Source organism: Lontra canadensis, unplaced genomic scaffold, assembly GCF_010015895.1.
Source record: "Lontra canadensis isolate GAN:19392208 unplaced genomic scaffold, GSC_riverotter_1.0 scaffold98, whole genome shotgun sequence".
Taxonomy (NCBI): domain Eukaryota; kingdom Metazoa; phylum Chordata; class Mammalia; order Carnivora; family Mustelidae; genus Lontra; species Lontra canadensis.
In genome coordinates this window covers 1,077,693-1,100,150 of record NW_022631092.1, presented here as the reverse complement: position 1 = coordinate 1,100,150, position 22,458 = coordinate 1,077,693, and the positions used below count along the sequence as shown (strand labels likewise).

General features: G+C 51.0%; 1 protein-coding gene across 1 annotated transcript; it reads left to right on the top strand.

The window, feature by feature from the left end:
- Positions 1–17,323: 17,323 nt before the first annotated feature.
- On the top strand, positions 17,324–20,222 carry TCL1B (T cell leukemia/lymphoma 1B). Its single transcript, XM_032837404.1, has 3 exons — positions 17,324–17,485; positions 19,823–20,020; positions 20,172–20,222. The coding sequence occupies exons 1-3, from the start codon at positions 17,324–17,326 to the stop codon at positions 20,220–20,222; spliced, it is 411 nt and encodes a 136-aa protein (XP_032693295.1).
- The last annotated feature ends 2,236 nt before the right edge of the window (positions 20,223–22,458 follow it).

Below are 22,458 nucleotides of genomic sequence, written 5' to 3'. Positions count from 1 at the left end.
TTGGTTGCATCAGTCAGCCACTGCTGTATAACAAGCCACTCTAAGATGCAGTGGCCTCAAGTAATAGCCACTTATTCTTACTTGAAAGTCCTCAGGTCAGTTGTGTGGTTCTGCCCATCTGGGCCCTGCTCAGTGGACGTTGGCTGGGTTTGCTCCCGTGTCCAGGGTCAGCTGGCAGCTCGCCTGGGGGCTAGCTGGTCTAGGGCAGGCTGATCTGGTTCTTCTTTCAAATGCCTCTCACATACCTCCAATGGATTAGTGAGAGCGTGTTTCCATGGTGATGGCAGGAATCCAAGAGGGAACCAGCACCATCATGAATGAGGGCCAGCGGAGCTCTGTACTTGCTTTCATGCCTCTGCTTACATCCCATCACTTTGGCCAAAGCCCAGAATGGAGTTGGAAGGGGTCTGCAGAGTTAGGGAGAAATGGTGGATGCAGGCAGTCACTAAGTGAGGTCATTACTGCAGTCTACCCTATTGCCTGAGTGACTTTGGATGGGTTAACTTAGCCTCTCTGTGCTTTGGTTCCTTAAATGGGAGTAATGATGACACCTGTCTCACTGGGTTTGGAGCTCCGGTGAGTCCCTACACTACAGTGTCTTCTCTCTCCCTTCTCTTCTCTCTAGGCTGGAACTGACTCATCCCTCTGGTCTCAGGTGTGGGGTTGATGGACGGAGGACGGAAGGTGATGGAGACAATCATTGGGCCAGGAGTTCAGAACCTGGACTACAGGTGCTTCTCTGCCATTAACTCTGTCCCACTCAACACCACGGCTCTCAGCTTCCCATTCTGTATGACAGAATTGCTTCTGACTCCTCACCTCATTTCTGATCGTCCCATTCACTTGATCATCAGTTAACGCTCCCTGTTGTCCTTCTAACGCCAACATGAGCCATGAGGGGAGAGGCAGTGGGCACTCATGGGACCTTGTAATCCCCAGGGGCACACCTCAGACGGCGGTACCCATCTCTGGATAAATACTGATCATCTTAGTTTTCTGCCACTGCTATAACGAGCTTCCACACACGCACTTCCTGGTTTAAAACAACAAATTTATTCTCTTACTGTTCTGGAAGTCAGAGGTCTGAAATGGGTGTCACCAGGCTAAAATTAAGGTGCTGGCACAGGCAGTTCCTTCTGGAGGATTTAGGCGAGAATCTTTTTGCTTGCCTTCTCCAGATTCGAGAGGTGCCCACATTCCTTGCCTTGGGGCTCCTTCCTTCCTTCACATCTTCTCTGACTCTGACCATCTTGCCTTTCTTCTAGAAGGATCCTTATGGTTACACTGGCCCCATCCCCTTAATCTGGGATAATTTCTCATCTCGAGATCCTTCACATGATTACACCTACATAATAGTCTCTTTTAACACATGAAATTAACGTATTCAGGGATTCCAGGGATTAGGGTAGAGACATCTTGGGGGCCATTACTCAGCCTTCGGGACTAATTAACCCACCCTTTAGTGTGGACTCAGGGGAGAGAGCTCCTCCCAGCTGGTGTGACCTATTAAACTCAGCTCTAGATTGAAAATACAAAAGGTAAAAAATGATACCTATGTGTCCCTGGCATATTTGCCCACTAAGGCATCAGTGTCCCACTCTATTCCCACAAAAAATGATGCCAGGGAAGCGGCGTCACCCCATTGCACAGAGGAGGAGGCCCACAGAGGTCATGGAATTCACCCCAGTTCCTGTGGTTTCCAAGTGGCAGAGCCAGAATTTGAAGTCAGGTTCTATCTGACTCCAAAGCCACTGACAGAGTGGGACTCAGAGGGACACTCAGGAGGAGGTTGGGGCCACGGGATCCTGGATGGACACATGGGGAGGCTGAGGTCTGGAGAGGTGAGGTGCCAGAGGTCACCAGGGTCTTCTGACCCCTGGTGGGTCTTTTCCCTGCTACAACCCCCTTCCCTGCAGACCCAGTCTGTGACCTCCCCAGATTGAGAGCTCCCTCCGTGTGGCTTGACTCTAGTCTGGAGGGAAAGAGAACAGATTCTGCCCCAAGTGGAACCCTGGTCACCACTGGGCTTCCTGCCTTCATGTGGGCAAAGCACAGTCTCTTGCCTTTGGGTTTTACCCTAATGGCACGGGGCTTCGTGTCACGACCACACACGGGCTGTTACCTGGGGCTGGTCGATTTCATTCAATTCCATAGGTTCTTCCCTGGGCAATGCTTCCCATGCCTGGGGCCAGCAGAAGGCAGGCACATGGGGCTAACACCCAGCCTGCTCCTCTATAACACCGTCATTCATCACACACCAGCGGGAACCTGGCACCGTGCTTTGGCATTCTGCCTGCACTGTCTCCTGTACCCTCAGAGCAATTCTGTTGTGCAGACTGGAAAACGGAGTCGAACTGAGGCTCAGAGAGGTTGAGTGACTTACTCGAGGTCACACAGCTAGAGCATGGCAAGCCTGGGCTCTGAGTCCTGACGGTCCTCTCCCCCAGATACCCGCTCCTTAAATTTGATCAACACTCTGAGAACTCGCCAAAGACTTTTAGCATCTGTCCTCTCTCTAACGCCCACACCCAGACGGGGAGTGACTTGGTCAAGATCCCACTGCGAGGTAGGGGGCAGGCCTTCTGACTTGTCCACCCTCAGCCAGTCATTCCTGACCAGCCAGAGGCACCCACAGCATGCCCAGCCCCACGTGCAAAGGGGGCGGCCACCGGGGCTAATCCCAAGCATTTGCCCAGAACTTTCCAGGGGCAGAGTCCCCTCCTGAGACTTCCTTCCTTCCATGCTAAGGGCAATACTATCTCCCCTTGGGTTGGGGATATAATGAGACACTGGATATAAACCGTTCAGTTTAGGACCTGGTCTAGAAGACACCCCGATAAATGAAGCTCTATTCTAGTGTTAGGTAACAGAGCATGACTACATAATCTGACCTAATGTGTGTATATTGTCAGTACGCTTATTAGCCACACTCAGCAGCTCGTTTGGAGCCTGCAACAGGAAGGACCCCGGCTGGTCACCGGTGCTCAGTAGGCACTGCATGGACACATGCTGAGTAAGGAAGGTATCCATTCTTGGTTTTTCAGAGATGGAGGCCAAGGTGCGCAAAGTCAAGAGGCCTGCTCGTGGCAGCGTTTGCAGCGTGAACGCTGAATCCCACTCCCGCGTTCAAGGGGCGGGGACCTGGCAAAGGTGTGAGTATTGGGGCATTACTGCTGCCTACCACACCTCATAATCTCTGTTTCAGCTACCCGGTGCTCCGAGTGACACCCTGAACCGTGCCGTCTGCCTTTGCCTATGCTGTTTCCTCTGCCTGGAATTCCCGCCCCTCTACTTGTGCCCACCTTGTCCTAAAGCCTTTGCTTAGACCTTATTTCCTCTGGGCTCTTGTGGGCAGTACCCACATCCGTGTGGGCTTCCCATCCCGTGGATCACCTTGTGCTGTAATTTTTCTGTTTACTTAGCTCAGCCCCCTTCACTCACCCCTGCTCCGCCCTAACTTGAATGGGCTCAGGACCCAGCAGGCGGCACGTGTGTACTAAACGCTTGCCGCTAGAACGAATGGCTAGATGAGGTAACGAGGCGCTGGCTTGGAACCCCTGGCCCTGGCTCCCAGCTCTGGGCTCCGTCCCCTGCCCCGGCCCTCTGCTGCGCCACCTCTCCCCGGAGCCCCTGTGTCATCTCAGTGGCCAGGCCGGTGCCATGTCTGACTTCCCCTGACTTTGAAGTAAGTCTCCCCTGCAGCGCTCAGATGTTCTTTCCTGGAAACTCTCTCGCCCTTCTTTGCCTCTCTCCTACCCCTGATTGGAACTCCGGGGCCCTGCCAAAAACAGGAGGCTCATTATTAAACCAGGCGCTGCCTTATATTATTCCAGAGACTACAGATCGAAAATAGTAGCTTCTATCCCAGCAGAGGGCTGACGTAGTAAAGGCTCCTTGAGCTGTTAGCTGTCAAGGAGAGGAATGAAAGGTTTTCATCTGCATGAGTAATTGTTCCCCGTGTTATCCACGGAGACAACAGATTTACATCCCGGGCACACTCACACTGGGCCAGGAGCAGCTGTCACTGTGGAATCCGGCCCCAAGCTCCCCACATCCCACTGTCCTTCTTGGGGTTGGTCAGAAGAGAAGGTGGGGCAGTGTGGGTGGGGGGCAGAGGGGCAGGGGCTCTGGAATGTCGGGGCAGGGAGGATGGAGCTAGGAGGGGGCCGAAGCAGGGAGGCGGGCCCTGCCCACAGCTTGGGAGAGGTCCAGGAAGGCTGGCAGAGTGGGCATTTGGGCAGTTGTCCCTCCTCTCCTCCTCTCGCACCACACCTCCGTCGGCCAGCTGGTCCTCTGACCTTGACCTCCAAAACACATCCCCGAGCCAGCCTGTCCTCCGTTCCAGTCCAGGCCATCGTGTCTCTCATGGGGACTTCTGCACCCACCTCCATGCTCTCTCTGGGCTCTCAGGCTTCGGCCCTCGTGTCTTACAGCCTCTTCTTCACACAGCAGGTGGGCGGAGCCAGCTCTCTTCTGTCTCTCACCGCCTGGAATGACTCCTGGCCTCCAGGGCCCTAGACACCTGCTGTTCACCAACCTCCTAGTCTCAGCTGAGCTCACTCTCCCTTCTTCTGGCCCTTCTGGTCCTCAAACAGCCCGAAGCTAGTCCTGCTCCTGCTCCTTCACACTGTACATCTGTCTTCTGGGAGCGTGTTTCCCCAGATCACACAGCCAGCTCCTCCTCCACGTGGGCCACCGGCTCGCACGCACCCCTCCCCATGTCTGCCTGGACCACAGGGTCTGATCTAGTGCCTTGTTTAGCCCATTACCACGCTTTATGTCCACACCATTCAGAAGTACACCAGCTGTATCTATGCACCAGAATGGCCACAGATAAGAGCAGGGAGAGACACGTCTGTCTCATTCCTTTAAAAAAAAAAATTATTTCTTTTCAGTGTTCCAGAATTATTGTTTATGCAACACACCTGGTGCTCCACGCAATACGTGTCTTCCTTAATACCCACCACCAGGCTCACCCAACCCCCCACCCTTCTCCCCTCCAAAACCCTCAGTTTCTCAGAGTCCACAGTCTCTCATGCTTCATCTCCCCCTCCGATTTCCCCAACTCACTTCTCCTCTCCATCTCCCAGTGTCCTCCGTGTTATGCCTTACGCTCTGTAAGTAAGTGAAACCATATGATAATTGACTCTCTCTGCTTGACTTATTTCACTCAGCATAATCCCTCCAGTTCCATCCATGCTGATGCAAAAGTTGGGTCTTCATTCTTTCTGATGGCTGCATAATACTCCATTGTATATATGGAGCACATCTTCTTTATCCATTCGTCTGTTGAAGGATATCTTGGCTTTTTCCACAGTGTGGCCACCGTGGCCATTGGTGCTATGAGCATTGGGGTACAGATGGTCCTTCTTTTCACTACATCGGTATCTTTGGGGTAAATACCCAGTAGTGCAATTGCAGGATCATAGGGAAGCTCTATTTTTAATTTCTTGAGGAATATCCACACTGTTTTCCAAAGTGGCTGCACCAACTTGCATTCCCACCAACAGTGTAGCAGGGTTCCCCTTTCTCCACATCCTCTCCAACACATGTTGTTTCCTGTCTTGCTAATTTTGGCCATTCTAACTGGCATAAGGTGGTATCTCAATGTGGTTTTGATTTGAATCTCCCTGATGGCTAATAATGATGAACATTTTTTCATGTGTCTGTTAGTCATTTGTATGTCTTCTTTGGTGAAGTGTCTGTTCATGTCTTCTGCCCATTTTTTGACAAAGAAAAAGCATTTGACAAGATACAGCATCTGTTCCTGATTAAAACGATTCAAAGTATAGGGATAGAGGGAACATTCCTCACTTCTTAAAATCAATCTATGAAAAACCCACAGTGATTATCATCCTCAATGGGGAAAAGCTGACAGCCTTCCCTTTGAGATCAGGGAATGCCCACTCTTGCCCTCTTGTTCAACATGGTACTAGAAGTCCTAACAATAGCAATCAGACAACAAAAAGAAACAAAAGGTATTCAAATTGGCAATGAAGAAGTCAAACTCTTTCTCTTCACAGATGACATAATACTTTATATGGAAAACCCAAAAGACTCCACCCCCAAACTACTAGAACTCATTCAGCAATTCAGTAATGTGGCAGGATACAAAATCAAGGCACAGAAATCAGTTGCTTTCTTATACGTCTATCTCATTCTTTGCTGGACCTGCAGCACCCAGAATCATGCCCTGCACAAAGCCAGGGCTGGATAAATCCTGGTGGAAGGAATTAATGAAAGCCAGGTGACAGAAGGCCAAGGGACACAGAGCCAGCCAAGAGGTGAATTTGGCACCTAAGTAGGTGCATTTATATATGCGGGGAATTAATAGCAATAATTGCAATGGCTCCTCTTGTGTGTTGGGTTGTATTTAAGGTTCTGAAATTATCCACAGAGGCTGGTGATCCATCAGTATGACAGGCAGAATCAGCAGAGGAAGCTGTCCTCCCTCACCTACACCTGAAGGCAGAGCGAGTTACCCGTGCTGCTGGAGAAGATAGGACCCAGGGAAAGAGGGACAAGAGGAAGCAGATTTTCAAGATTTTATTTATTTGAGAGAGAAAGAGTGAGAGAGAGCATGGGCAGGGAGAGGGGTAGAGGCCGAGGGAGAAGCAGGCTCCCCGTTGAGCCAGGAGCCTGATGTGGGGCTCAATCTCAGGACCTTGAGATCATGGCCCAAGCTGAAGGCAGTTGCTTAAACAACTGAGCCACCCAGGCACTGCAGGAAAGGGATTTAAAGACAATACAAACAAAAATAAATCCTGAATGTTCACATTTTAATTTAACAAACAGTTCTCCCATACGCCGGCCATGCTTACAGGCCAGCTCCTGCAACGGAAAGTATGTTTCACGAAACTTGAAGTCTATACAGAATACAGTACCGATTTCTATTTTAAAGATTTTATTGATGTATTTGACGGACAGAGATCACAGGTAGGCAGAGAGGCAGGCAGATAGAGAGGGGGAAGCAGGCTCCCCGCTGAGCAGAGAGCCCGATGCGGGGCTCGATCCCAGGACCCTGAGATCATGACCTGAGCTGAAGGCAGAGGCTTAACCCACTGAGCCACCCAGGCATCCCAGTACCGATTTCTATTTTAAAAAAGAGATAAAGACAAACCCTATTTGCAGGCAAGAAATATGCATTCCTAAACCAAGAATCAGGAAGCTTCCGAGTGTATGAAAGATCTGAATGGAGACTTTTATCTTAGCACTCCAACTCCCAAGCTTTGTAACCCAAAGGGTCCCACAAATATTTCAGAGAAGAGACTTTTTTTTTTTTTTCCTGCGCCGGACAGAGGTCCAGGTGATTGCTACGTTTCTCTTAACCCCAGCTACTGCTTCTCCTAAAGGAAAATGTCTATTTCTGGCTTATTTCCCTTCTTGAAGCACTTGTGGTTTAGGGAGTTACAATAGTAGGTCTTCACAGCACCATCCCTTAAGAATGACCCCAGCCAGGCTCACATTTCCATATGTCAGCGCTAATCCTTACCAGCTGGAGGAAAGAAGTTGAGCGTTGGCGTGTTGGCCATCCCAAAGCTGCTAAGTTTCAGAACGCAAACTCAAGACTGGGTGTCTTAGTCCTAAGGTCATACTCTTTATGACTTGCAGCAGGGAGGAGGCTGTCAGCAGCCAGAGTGTAGTTGGGATGTTTATTGGGTACCTAATATGTGCCAGGCCAGCTCCAAACACCAGACAGATGGAGCTCATGGCCTCTGTTATCCACTCAGCGTCAGGGAGATTGTTATCAGGAAACGGGGCTCCAGGCAAAGCCCCAGATCAGAGGCAGGACCGCAGTTTCTGCAAAAGATGAGCGTGTGTGCGTGCATGCATGTTGGGGGTCAGGATCAGGGTTGGAAGGTACCTCCTGCACTATCAATATTAAGGTAGATCTCCTGGGATGCAGGGACTGAGGATGGGGCAGGGGTTCAGACCCTCATTTCTGACCCACTGTGGCCAGCAGACAGCCTGGAGATGCTGAACCCTCACAGGAGCTGGGCCTGGCCTCCTCCTTACACTCCCTTCTCTAAATCAGGGTACACCTGGGCTCAGAGCTGCTCCAAGCCTGGGCTGAGCTTGCGGGGGTACTGAGCTTTCTCAGTACTGAGAAAGGAGGCATGAGGACGGATCTGGACCCTGTGGGTCAGGGCACAGTGGGCTTGACTGTACACTGCCCATCTGGGAACATTTAGGGGTTGTTCCTCACTTCTGCTTTGCCCCTGTGCCTGCCCATCTCTTGGAGCAGGTCCCCGTAGCAAGATAATGACGGAACCCTTCGGGAAATCACCCTTCTCCTGGTCGCCCAGGAACCCAGTGTAGGGGGAAAGGTTTGCACAACTGATGACAGATGACATCTTTTGCTCTGGGTTGAGCAAAGCCTCAATTAGCCAGATCCCCTGTCATGGATCAAAATGCGCAGATTTCTTTGATGAGAAAGGTGAATGGTAAGGGACAAATGCCTGCTGTCGTCAGAAGTTTCGGAGGAACTTCTGGGAGGTGAGTGATGGCAGGTTATGTCTCCACCTAACACTTTAAACCTCCCTCTGTCAAAAGGTGAGACTCGCCAGTGTCAAGATGTGGAAACCAAAGGGACAACCAGAGTGTTCCAAGAAGGCAGGAGGGATGGCGGTGTGAGCCGGGGCAGAGATGCAGGATCGTCTTTGCCGAACAAAGCCATCGCCCCTGACCATTAGGAGGGTGGCCCTTGGAGACCCTTTCAGTAGAGGATGGGGAGGCATAGCAGGTGAGGGGGGTTGCACTGACAAGATGATCAGGATTCTCGTTGTACCTATTGGTCAGACAAAGTACTTGCTGAAGGTCAAGTGGCTAGTAAATTGCAGGGCTGGGGTTTAACCCCGGCAACACAGCTCCAGAGAGAGTTTAAAATCCACCTACTCTGCTCTTTTCCAACACAGAAACATGGTGGGGGAGGCTCATTCTAAAGAGTGGGAGGGTCCTCATGATGTTTATATGAACAACGGGGAGGGAGAGATAGCTTAATCCTTCCGCCCTCCTGAAAGTCACCCATAGGCCAGCATCCCCAGGACCTGAAATCTCCAAGCAACCGTAACCATGACCATAACCTTGCCTACCGGGCATTCTTGCATACCACTACATTCCTGCAATGTGCTCTCCACTCCATCCCCAGAACATCTTCTAGACAAGCTGGAGCGTATGGCTCCCGAATTTCAATAAGATGATGCCCTTCGTTAGGGCAGTGCAGCCCGAGACAGGGCTCTAGGTGTCCCGCAGGAATATGGGAGGGGTTAGCATTTGGCGATGTAATCAGAGAGGTTTGCTGAGTTCTTGGGGGTTGCAGGTGCCCAGCTTGTCCATAGCAGCCTGCTTTCCATCACTTGAAGAATCGAGTTTGCAGAGCATCCCCCATGCCCTTTGGGCTTCTGAATTGGGGTTCAGGTTCTAGCTCTTCTGCTAACTGGCTCTGGGATCTTGGCCAAGTGATGGTCACTTTCCAAGCCTCGGGTCCTCATCTCCAAAATGAGGAGAAGAGCCCATGCAGCAGAGGTCCCATGGGGCACACCCCCGACCCCCATCCTAGCCTTTGGTGAGATGCTTGCTCTTTGCAAAGACCCAATTTCTCCATCATCAGAAGGCTGCCACTGGGCTTCAGGGGATGACCCACTTACAGCCAATTGCTTCCTGCTGGGTCGTTCTGATGGATTAAATGAAGATCCATTTAAAAGCACAGTCCAAAGAGCCAGAGGAGAGGCTGCAGAGAGGCGATGCTGGTGGAGTCCCACGCATGCGTGAGGAAGCTCTGTACCACAGTGGGGAAGAGCTCCTGGTGCCCTAGGGCAGCCGCTCCGCCCATCAGATGGCACGACCTACCTTGCAATTGGGCTCACTTAACTAGGCCAGTCACCGAGCGAGCCCTCTGTAAGCCCTGGCAGTTACAGGGACCCAGGGGCCCTGCGAGCCCCGTGCTGCTCCGTCTACCCCTCCAAACTCTCCTGTTTCACTGCAATCTCGCAATACCCAGGGTCTCTGCTATACAGAGAAGACTTTCATTTCTGATTGCGCTTGTGTCAAGGCATTTGCAGGAAGAGAGTCTCTGAGTTATGTTTCAACACACCTCTGGGTTCCTGCTGAACTTGGCTGGGGCTGGTTTTCTGTTTGTTTTGAAAAGATTTTATTTATTTGACAGAGAGAGAGCACAACCAGGGGGAGCAGCAGAGGCAGAGGGAGAAGCAGGTTCCCTGCTGAGCAGGGAGCCAGATACTGGACTCGATCCCAGGATCTTAGGATCCTGACCTGAGCTGAAAGCAGACACTTAACTGGGAGAGCCTCCCAGTCACTCCCCGGGGCTGTTTTGAACCAGGTAATAATCTGACTAAAGGACATTTCAGTCCAACAAATATTTGCTGTGGCCTTCCAGTGTTTCTGGCATCGGCTTCCATGCTGCAACACAGAGATGAAGGAGAAATGAGATCTTACCCTCAGTTGGAAAATTGCTATTGGCTGAAGCCATATCACAAGCCAGACAGGCTTTAAGAATGTTGTTACTCTTCCCCACAACGACCAAAAAAGGTAGCTACCACCTTCGCTTTAAAGGTGAGGAGTAGGAGGCTCACAGGGGTTAAGCCATCAGCTCAAGGTCACACAAGTAGGAAGGGCTGGAATGGAGCTTTGGATTTAGGGATGTTTGACAGCAAACCCCACGTGCTTTCAAGTACTCTGAGCTCCCTTTCTGTCAGGGAGCCAGGGTCAAGGGGGAGACTAAGATATAAAGCCTTAAATACTAGCTTGACACTATAAACCCACATGCTGTAAGTCAAGGCCAAGCAAGCAGGAGGTCATCACAGAAGTCTGACAAGATGGTGTGAGCCATTTGTTCTGATCAAAGAGGAGGCAGGAAGGAGTCCCTGCCCCAGGCTGCGCCCCTTGTCCCCCTGGTTTTCTGACTCCCTGGCAGATGGAAACTATTACTGTGTCTGGAGGGATCAGCACCCATGGCTCCCTTTCTCTCCATTTTTACGGGGAGGGACAAAGAAGGGCGGGGCTAAACACATTTCACCCTAAGAAAGCTGAAAGCCGCTCTCTACCCCATACTCCTTCCCCTGGAGCAGGGAAGAAATCAAAAGTTTCTCTGACAATAAGAGAGACCAAAGTTTGCAAGGACGAGACAGGCCCCCGCTAACGAAGAAAATGTTTCTTCGATTTGGGTTTAGATTGTCCTATGCTACGGGAAACGTGTTTGTCCTTGGGAGAAATGCCAACTTTATAGATTTGTTAATGAAATGGCTAGCAGCTTAGTTCTTGCCGATAAGGAAGCTTAAATCAGAGAGGCCAGGCCCACCCTGGGTCCACAGGCTAGAGCCCATCAGACTAACTGCTCCTCCCCCGCCCAGGCTTGTAAGACCCGGCAGAGCCCACCTGAGAATTCCCACCTGGCCAAAGCCTGCACCGTGATCTAGAGCAAGGACCAGATCAGGCGGATACTCTGCAGGGGAGGAGGGGCATGGGCAGGGAGGGCTCACCCGTGGACAGGGGTGGAGTCTATCTAGGGGGAGACTGGAGAAGTGGATGCCTACGAGGTGAGAAGCTATCCCACGTGGGGGCGGCGGGAGAAGGGGCTGGAGGAACAAGCCGCTGGGGAAACTCTTCTTGGGAAGGCCTAAGTTCCTAGCTAATTTTGGGGAAACTGATAGGAGGTTCCATTTCGCCCCCTCCTCGCGGAGAATGGGCGTGGCCAAGGAGGTGGGCTGTGCACTTGGCAATGTTCTGCATTACTGAGTGCTTTCGTGTGTGGGTGTGTGCCCATAAGATTCCTGTTTAAAATGCACAATTATGTAAGTTTGCCTTTTCTCGGTTGTGAGGCTCAATGTGTTCTCACATGCTGGCTGGCCGTTGGCATTTCCTTTTCTGTGAATTTATTTGAGGCTCTCCCTGTTTTTCCAAATTGAAAATGAAATGTGTTTAGCCCCACCCTTCTTTGTCCCTCCCCATAAAAATGGAGACAATGGTGAGAAGAGCAGAGACTCTGGAGGGAGGAGGGACCTGACACCATCCATCAGCCATCAGCCATCAGCCATCAGCCATCGGCCACCTGCGGCTGCTTGTTTCCCGGGAGCACCTGCTGATTCTGTGTGCAGCTGGGCAAATGTGGAGCCTGGAGGGGCCTCAAACACAAGGCTGCTGTCCCATTCCTAAAGGTCTTTTACAAACGGACGCAGCTTGGGACAGGATGCTAAAGAGCAGAGAGACACACCCTCCTCTCCAACACAAAACCGAATCTTCTGTAGTCTCTCTATGCTGAGACCAAGACCCACCATGCCCCTGATTGGAAGCCCCACTAGGGGCACAGGACAGATGGGAGGTAAATCAGCTGATTCTTATTGGAACCAAACCTTACCTCTGTTCTGTCCTTCTGGAATTAAGCCGTTCAATACCTCACTCCTCACTCCACCTGCCCAGCAGAGGAAAGGGTTAACTCCCTCTGGGTGATGGATTACATTATCTAGGACCTTTCTGGGCTTTTATACATAATATTTGGTATTTCTTTAAAAACTACTCCAAGAGAAAAAGCAGATAATAGAAGAAGACCCACCGGCAAGCCAGAGTTGTCAGAAAAAAACTCGAAAATAACTGATTAGTATGTCCAAGGATATAGGAAGTATAATGAACAGGTGGTTAAAAGGGTACAGATTATCAGAGAAAGTCTGAATCTATAAAAAAAAAAAGCATCAAATGAGCATTCTGGCTCCAATAAATACAATATCTGCCATTAAGAAATCTGATTGGTTTAAGAGCAGATCAGACACAGCTAATACCAGGATTAACAACCAGTAAGATAAGCCGCTATAATACACCAAAATCAAAGTTCAGAGAGACAATAATAATTTTAAGAAGCAGAACAGGGCATAGGAGACATGCCACATAGTTTAAAAGGTCTAACGAGGTAGATTTGGAGTCCTGGAGAAAGAGGAGAGAACAAGGTAGGAATAACCAGAGATACGATGGCTGAGAATTTCCCAAAGTATCAGGAAAGCTATTAGCGTTCAATGACTTTATCCAGATCTTTTGACATAGGTCAGTGTGCAAAACCCAGGTGCATTTCCCTGTACCAGCAACAAATATAGTACAGAATTTAAAATGACACAACTGAAACTGGCATTAAATACCCAAGGATAAATCTAATGAAAACATAGGAAAAATGAAAGACGACCTAAATTATGGAGAGATATACAATGTTTGACTTTCTTCAAATACACCTACAGATGCAACACAATCCAAATCAGAATCCTTGCAGGGCTTTCTAGTATTGACACACTGCTTCTAAAATTCATATGGAAATGCAGAGGGTAGAGAATAATTGAATTAGTCACGGTTCTCTAGAAAAACAACCAATAGGATGTGTGTGTGTGTGCATGTAGAATAGGAAGAGATTTATTACAACGAATTACTTCACATGATTTTGGGAGTCTGGTGAGTCCAAAATCTGGTTCAAGTGTGAACCAGCAGGCTTGAGACCCAAGAGAACCAACAGTGGAGTTCCAGTCTGAAGGCTTGCAGGCTGGAGACACAGGAGAGCTAAAGAAGCAGATGAGGTCCAAAACCAGTCTGTTGGAGAATTCCCTCCCTTGAGGGAATCTGTAATTGTGTTCTATTCAGGCCTTCAACTGATTAGATGAGGCTCACCCACATTGTGGAGAACAATCTGCTTCACCCAAAGTTCACCAATTTAAATATTAATCTCATCTCCAAACACCATTAAGTCTACACACGAAATTAGCCATCACAATAGCTAAGGCACTATAGAAAAAGAACAAGGCTAAGGGACTTACGCTCTAAGATATCAATACCTATGTTAAAGCTATGGTAATTAACAATGTGCTGTTGACACAAGGATGGAAAAGTAGGATAACAGAAGAGCAAAGGGAGTCCAGAAACAGACGGGTACATATTTCATTCCAGTGTTATGTCAGAGGTGACAATACCATAAGGGAGAGAGAGAACAGTCTTTTGTCAGATGATATTAAGTTAGTTGGATATCAATATGGAAAAAAATTAATCTGAATCCCTTCCTTACATCAGACACAAAAATCAATCCTATCTAATTATGGTAAGTAAAAGAATATAACCTTGGAAGAAAGCAGAGGACATCTTCAATACTGGGGAATCAGCAAAGCTGTCCTAATCCTTCTTTGGTTCCATGATTGGGTTTATTTTATATTTTATTTTATTTTTTAAGACTTTATTTATTTGAGAGAGACAGAGCACAAGCAGAGAGAGCAGGAGAGGTGGAAGCAGACTCCCCCCAAGCAGGGAGCCCGATGTGGGGCTCGATCCCCAGACCCTGAAATCATGACCTAAGCTGAAAGCAGATGCTTCATAGACTGAGCCGTCCAGGAACCTCAAGAGGTCCTGCGAATTTATTCTGCTAACCAATGGACATAAGCAGAGCTGGAATTTAGTTGTTCTTGTGTGTGTTGTTAACTGAGCCATCCCCACCCAGGCCTTTCCTAGTAGTGGCTGATTAGCGTGTCCCTCATTTGTCTTACCATTAGTTCAGACATTTACCAAGTGTGTTCAAACACCATGCCCTTTGTCCAGCATCATTAGTACTCCTGACCAACTCAGCTGAAATCAACTGGTCTGGCAGGCACTTTAGTAGATCATGGACATGTAGTAGATGATGGACATCCTCCTCTCGCTTACACTGTCCCATTTCTCGTCCTTCATCTTACGAGACTGTGTCCTCAGCCCTGGCTAGTCCTCATTATTTCCTGGTCTTCCAATGCACCCTGAATTTCCCCTCTTCCAAGTCCATTCCTGCTGCTTTCCCAGTGGAACAAGCCCTTCTGTGCCATGCTGTTTCCAGGCCATCTGCCTCTGGTGTTCTGCCTGCCTTGGGCGTTTTGGGCTCAGCATGTGGGAGAAACTAAGCAGACCATATGGAGATCTCAGTGACTCTTAACAGCCTTCCGAACTCTGCTCTGTGTCCCCTTTACTCAGGGTCTGGAATCATCCCCCCAGGTTGGGTGGTCCTAGTGCTGGGACACAGGGCTTAGGGGACTTGTGAAGGGCTTCCCCTGCTGGAGGAGGACAGCAAAGAGTCCAGGCAAGGCTACACAGTTATTACCCGGCTTGACCAGAGAGCAATCCTGGACAGGTCTGTGTCTCAAAGTCTTAAGACTTTGGTGACATCCACTCCAGAGTGTGAATACTTCAAGTTGTAGTTCCCAAAGATGGACAGCCTGGCCTGGAGACACTGCCATGTCTCAGACATGATCTGCACAAAAGCCAGCTGCAGGACAAGGTTCCAAACTTTTGTTCTCATTGCCTGCCAGCCCTGGTCTTTCTTTAGGGCAGGTCCAAGGGACGAGGGGACATGGCAGGAGAAGGGCGGTCAGTGAAGCAGTCTGTTCCTTCGGGGTCCCTATACTCTCTGCTGATTTTGTTCTGCTGGCTCACGGAAGCCTCTACTTACATCTTGTCCCCATACGCACGGGAAGGTGTTTTTCGTCTTCCTGCAGACCCTGCTGCCATTTCCGCTGCAGTCGGGGGAAATCTCTTTACTTCCGGTTCTGCCGCCATGTTGCCTGCCTGCGTGCATAGGAGCCTTAAGCCAGGAGCAGGTGGGTTCACTCTCTTTCCCTACTGCCCACCATGCTCAGGCTTTGAAACTGCTTAAGCCTCTGTTTCTTGGTTTATGGGATGTGGATGACAATCTCTAGCTCACGGAGCTATTGGGAGGACGTAAATAAGACGACACAGGTCAACTGTCTTGCTTGGCGCCATGTTCTGTACCTACCGACGAACTCTGCCCTTAGCCGCTCTACAGCCACACACCTGCTCATCGGGGAGCGAGGCTGAGAATATCACTACCAGAGGAGAGACAGAGGTAAGTACTAGTTACAACAGCATTCCAAGGGCAAGACTGATGGATTGCCCTCGGGGAAGGGGACCAGTGTGCAAACAACTATCCGGCATCAGTTCTTGAAGACCCACGATGTACCAGGCACTGCTCTTTACACACATTCATCTGATCCTCATAGCAACCTGGGGGCTGGTACTTGCAGCAGACAGGCTCTGGGGGGCTCCTATGATTCCTGGCTCCTGGTACCCACAGCCTTGTGTGATGGGTCCCCTCTGGATGTGGGTGGGGCCTGCTCCAACCAATGGAATACGGTAACAGATGTAACCCACATATGCGGTCACTTTATCAAGACCATAATGTCCTTTCTCTTAGGACCACCCCGATGCCAGGCCAGATGGGAAGACGCCAGGGGAGGGGTGGAATTGCTATGATAAAGGCTCTGGCCTTTACAGAAGCTGCCCAGTGATTTCTTCAAAGGTGATCGCTCTCCAGGACATTTATACCAGATCAGGAACCCGGCCAGAAATCATTTTTCAGTCTTCCCAGAGGAATGATATCATCTGTATAATTATTGCAATGTGAACTAGAAGACTCATACCTCTGGTTTTCAAAAAGAAAATGATCCCTTCGTGGTGCATTCAAACAAAGCCCGGGTGCCTGCCAAATGGCCCACCTCTCGCTTCTGTGGCCTCGTGGTGAGCAGAGCTAATAAGATGGCCAGGCCAAGTGGACACTCCGGACCCTGTGGCCAAAGATGGGTGGGCAAGATGACCACACGCCCTCTCTCCCCGGGCCTGTTTTCTGTCACCGCATGATTCTGATCTCAAATGTCCCTGGGGCACTGGCTCATTCGCTGATGGGAGGGCTTGATTTGTCCTCTGCACGTTGGATACATACCCCCAGGGGGAAGAGCCCACTGTGCTTGAGGGAGGCCTCTAAGCTCAGAGAAGGGTCCTGACACACGGAGTCCCATGGAAGGAATGATCCCAGGGGTGGAAGACGAGCAGTCTGTGCTAGCCCGGGACCTGGGGCAGGGAGGTTTCCCTGAGGCCTGGGCTCAAGCCCTGAGGCAGGGGTGGGGAGGGGCCATCAGGGACAGACTCTGAGTGGAAGGGGACTGGGGAGGGGGTGTGCGGGGAGGGAGCTGCAGAGCAATCGGGGCAAGAAAGTAGAGTGTTAGGGAGACACCCCTGCGCTGGGTGCAGAGGCGGAGCGGGGGTGACCTGGTATCCAGGGAGGTGCCTTCCCACCTCCTTTGGCTCCAGGTCCTGTCCCAGCCTTCTGGAACTGGCCCAGCTCCTCCAGCCCCTGCCCTTCGGCTCGGCCTCTGCCTGCCCCCTGCGGCACGCTGCCTTCCCCACCCCTGGGTGGGCCCTTGCTGTGGCCCAGGCCCTGCTCCCCAATGCGGCCCCGCCCGCTGGCCCCGCCCCGCGCGGGAACCGCCCCACTTAAGGCGGCTCAGCGGTGGGTTGCGGTGTTGCCATGGCCTCTGGGGCTTCTCCATGGCTTGGGGTGCCCCCGCACCGTCTGTGGGCCGTGAGGCCTGGCATCTACGAGGACGAGAAGGGGAGGACCTGGGTAACCGTGGTCGTGCGGCTCAGTCCCTCCCAGAGAGCTCGGGGCAGGGGGTCCCCGGGCAGCACAGTGAGTTGCCAGGCACGGGGGTGCGGGGTGGGTGGGAGGTGGGAGGCCTGCGCAAGGACCTCAGCCCAGGCGGACCTGGCTCATTCAGCAATAAGGGAGCCTGGGGTAGAGGCAAGAGGAGACCATTCTCACTTGTCCTGAAAAACAACTCATGCAGGGTCCAAGAGCAGCAGGCTCCCCGCTATCTGTGCATGACGCAGACCCTGGAAACCCCAGTGGCATGAGCTTATGAGCAGCAGAGGATGCAGCCCTCATTGGGAGGCCGATGGGGCTCCATAGGTCAGGGCCCAGTACTGCTCCCAGTGCATGCTGGGTAAGCTTCAGGGATCCGGCCGCTAATCACCTCGGCCCTGCAGCGTGAGTAGGAGTTTTCCAGGCCCTGGCAGGACGCATCGCAACCTAGAGGCAGCAGGTGAGCCGAGAGGGGTGAAAGAAACCTCAGCTTCGGGTTCCTTATCAGCAAAACAGGAATAATTCACCTCTGTGACAGGTGAGTCACAGACCACAGCTGAAAAGCCTTGGGGGCATCTGACAGACACCATCTTTCAGAATCCCACCTGGGAAATGGATCCCAGATCCGGAAGCTAGGGTAGAGGCTAACACCCTTTGCGGCTCAAAAGCTCCCCAGGTGTTAACAGCAATCACTGAGGTTGGAAACAGTGGCCCCAGGTGAGGGGTTTAGAGCCATCGGAGAGGGGTACAATAAATACCTCTGTGTGATACGGTAAAAGCTTGTCAAGTTCTTGAAAATGCCATTTAGGTCATTATAAACGATTCGCTGACATTAAACAATACAGAACACTTCTAACACTCTTTCTTCATAGAAGCTATCCAGAACATTTTTGGTGGAGAACCATGGAAAGTCTTTTCCACACCTGCCCCAAATAAAGCATGCAAAAAAAATTCTGGACAAAATATTTTGGTAGTTTGTTTTGTTTTATTTTTTTAGAAGCATAAAAAGTAGTTTTTTTTTGTTTTTTTGTTTTGTTTTGTTTTGTTTTGTTTTTTTAATCAGGTAGCAGTGGATGCAGGGGGTTACCTAGAGAATGAGCATTTCCCCTTATTTAGAATACCTACTTCTTAGTAGTAGACACAGATTTTCACATATAATCTTGGGATGGGGAGCAGCTTGCTTTCTTTCTTTTTCTTTCTTTCAAGATTTTATTTATTTATTTGACAGAGATTACAAGTAGAGAGAGAGAGGAAGGGATGCAGGCTCCCATCTGAGCAGAAAGCCCGATTTGGGGCTCGATCCCAGAACCCTAGGATCATGACCTGAGCAGAAGGCAGAGGCTTTAACCCACTGAGCCACCCAGGTGCCCCAGGAAGCAGCTTTCTGAGCCTGAGTGAACCCAAGGTGGTTTCTATAAACTTTCTGTAAAGGGTCTGATAGTAAATATTTTCCATGTTGCAGGCCCGAAGGACCCTATGGTGACTACTGGACTGTGCCCTTGGGCACAACCAGCCAAAGACAGCATGTAAAGGAATGAGCATCTGTTTATCTGCTATAAAGCTTTATTGACAAAAATAGCTCACAGGCCATCTTGGGCCTACACTTTGCCAACACCCTATCTAGAGCCACAATCCAAAGGGAAGGAGATTTTGCCATGTAGTTAAAGGCATTTCCTCTGCAAAAAGAGCCAGTAGCAAAGTTAAGGCAGCAAACTGAGAAAAATTATTTGCCCTATGTACGATTGATAAACGGCTAGTATGCTCATCACAAAGACAGATACTCAGATAAAACTGCTGTAAAGAAATTTCCATTCTGTTTTGCATAACCAAGGCAGCTTGGTTATAGTTGGTGGGGGTTTTCGCCTACTGTCTACTCACTTTTATACCTTTCTGTGTTGGCCAGATTTCATTTTTTGTGTTTATAATAAGTATGTGAAGGTCAGGATCAAAACTACAACATATTTTTTGGGGAAACCCATCACTCCTCGGTTCTAAGGTGTACGGACACCTTACTTTTAAAAAGAAGGTTAAAAAAATCTCTAGAAATGGCCGAGACAGAGGCCCAAGGCATAATCAATGCAGACCCAAGGTTGCTGACAGGTGGGAAGAGTGGCTAACTTTTCAGGGGTATAGTGGGGTAAGGCAAGGTGCAGGTCGGTGGGAGGACTGTACTTGGGAGGGAGCCAAGAGAGAATCCGTCATCCCAGGTCTAGACCAAACCCCCAAGAGATGGTACCATGGGTTTAGGTCTGGGATTCTGAAAACATTGCATCAGAAGGAGCAGCTCACGATCTGGGCCAGGCATCCGGGACTGAGTGTGTTTTCGTGTGCCTAGCTGTTGGGAGCCCTGTCCCTGATGCACCACCTCCTCTCCCGTCCCTTCAGCATGAACCCAGCATCACAGTGCACATGTGGCAGATGCCAGTGCACCCCCAGGAGCCCATGTCTCCCAGCCAGCTGACCCTCTCCCAGCTGCCCCTCATGTGGCAGCTCTACCTTGGAAGAAGGTACAGAGCAATGGACTCCAGGCTCTGGGAAGTGGTGGACCATGGCCAGGCAAGTGTGTGGTGGCCCCAGGAGAGGGTGAGCAGGAGCAGGTGCTGGATGCATGTGTGCAAAGTGGGCCCAGGGAGGGAGGGGCCGGGCTGCTGATCCACAAACCCGGGTTCCCCTCTGCTTCAGGTGGCTGGACAAGCATTACCTGGGGGGCTCTGACCCTGCCCCTCTCCTGCAGATTGCCTCCACAGAGCAGCTGATCCTGGCACAGCTGCCACCCGGGGAGTGACTGACGGTGGACAGCCTCTCTGGGCTGATGCTCATGGGCTGGTACGGGCAGGGTCCATGTCCTGCAGTGTGGAGAGCCGACAGAAGCAAGGAGGCCTCTTCTCTTTACTGGAAGATGGTGCTGGTTTCCTTTCCCACTTGCTGCTCCCTGAGCTCATCTCACAAAGCCAACCCCCACCCCCCTTGGTCTCTCATTGTCACTGTGAACCAGCCCCCACCTTCACAAAGCACGAGATCTCACCAGGTAATAGTCATCATTTAATTTTTGCAAGAATTCTGTAAGGTGCATGTATTAATGTCCCACTTTACAGATGAGAAAGCTGAGGCTCTATGGGTTGGAAGGATTGCTCCAAGGCCTGGAGACCGGAAACAGTGGCAATCAAACTCACGTCCAGTGAGTGTGGCCCTCTACCTAGACCTGACCATGGCACTGGGGTGCCGTGAGTCTCATCACTGGCAGTGGCCTTCAAGGACCCTGTCTCCACCCGCAGACACCTTCTCTGTTAGACTGACTGGTCCAGGACCCCATGCACTGGAGGGACTGGAGCTGGGTCCTCGCCCTCCCAGTTTGGTCCTACTTGGATTGGGGGCCCCATTCCTCCATGATGCTCTGCCTCCTTCGGTCTTCTCCCAGGTCTCCCTGGCCCCAGGGATCCTCCGGGGAGGATCTTTGCATACCTGCTCTTCTGTTTGCACCTAGCATGGCCTCCCTGGAGGGAGGGAGGCCGCAGCGCCTTTGCTGACTTTGGTTTTCTTGTTTCCCTCAGTAGTCCCGCTCTGCTCAGCTCTGCACTCAGCGTGACCTGCCTGGATGGGCCCCATCTGAGTGCTGGGCCCAGCTATCCCCCTGGCTGCGAGCCATGGTTTCTCCTTCCCTGTGCCCCTGATGCTATCTTCCAGGCGCCCCTCTGCAGGTCCCTCTGAGGCCCCCAGACTGGGCTCCAGCCAGACCCAGGGCCTGAGTGCCGCTCGTGATTGGAACTTGCCCTCAACTTCCTCCCTTCAGGTGGGGAGCGTCTCAGTTTAAGAGACGGCCTCAGACTTGGGGCTTGGGTTCTGCTGACCTGCTGGGCCGGAGGAGGTGGAATCCCAGGCGGCCCACCTGTACCAGGGACACGTGGAGGGACGGACTTGGCCGGTGGTTCTCCAGCTTCTTCCGTCCTTATGCTGGTGGACGTGATGCTGGTCCTTGAGGGCTCCTACCACGGCTGCTTAATTAAACTTGATTGCTTGGGGTCCACCTTGGTGCTGAATCAGTTGGATTCACTGGAAACTTGGTGCTGGTTTCCAGTGCAGAAAAGCAGGGGCATTTAAGGTTGAGGTGAATTTTAATTATTTCCCATTAAGTGTTTCCTGTGCTGGGAGGAAGTTGTGATTGGTCCACTTCAGGCACATGATGTCAGGGGACAGGCGGGAGGTGAGCCTCCCCCGGGGGTTCTGTGTGAAGTCTTGAGAAGGCAGGCGAACCCTGGCTCTCAGAGACGGACGACACCCCTGCCTGTGTGTCTTTGCGGGATGGCGAAGGGAACCCTCTGAGTGGAGCATGAGGTGAAGTCTGAGGCGCTGGCCAAGGCCACAAGGGAAGAAGAGGGCACTCCCTTCCTTACACCAGTCGTAAGAAGCGATCACCGGAGGATTGAAGTCCTAACCTTAAAAATGAATCCTGAAAGCACAGGAAAATACGGTCATGATCTTGGGGTCCAAGAAACCTTAAAGGAGACACAGAAAGCCAAAGACCATGTAGATGGTTGTTCAAGTTACACGTTTTCTGTAGGACGGCATCCTAGAAGGCAAAGGTGGAGGACATTGGGACTGGATACTAAGCCCCTAGGGTGCAGAATGCAAGAAAACTTCTAGAAGTCTCTAAGAGAAGGAGGCACATGCCAGGAACTAGCAACTTACAGAACAGGAGACACCCAGGTGTTGGAGGGGAGAAGTCCAGATTTCAGAACTCAGAAATCTATGTCCTCAGTGTTGGTAGAAGTAGAGGCTTGACTGGGATTGCGTGGTGGGCGTGTCCATTGTCCCAGCCACTTTGCAGGCTTGGAGGGTGGTTCTTGAAACAGCACACGGGGGCTGTGATCCAGAAAGCTTCCCTACAGCATGGGAGACACGCTCAGCACTGTGGGCATCGGGGACTGGGTAATTCCCTATGGCGGGGAGCTGCCCTGCACATTGTAGGGTGCTTGTCAGCACCCCTGGTCCCTGCCCTCTTCATGCCACCGCCTCCCTCTGCC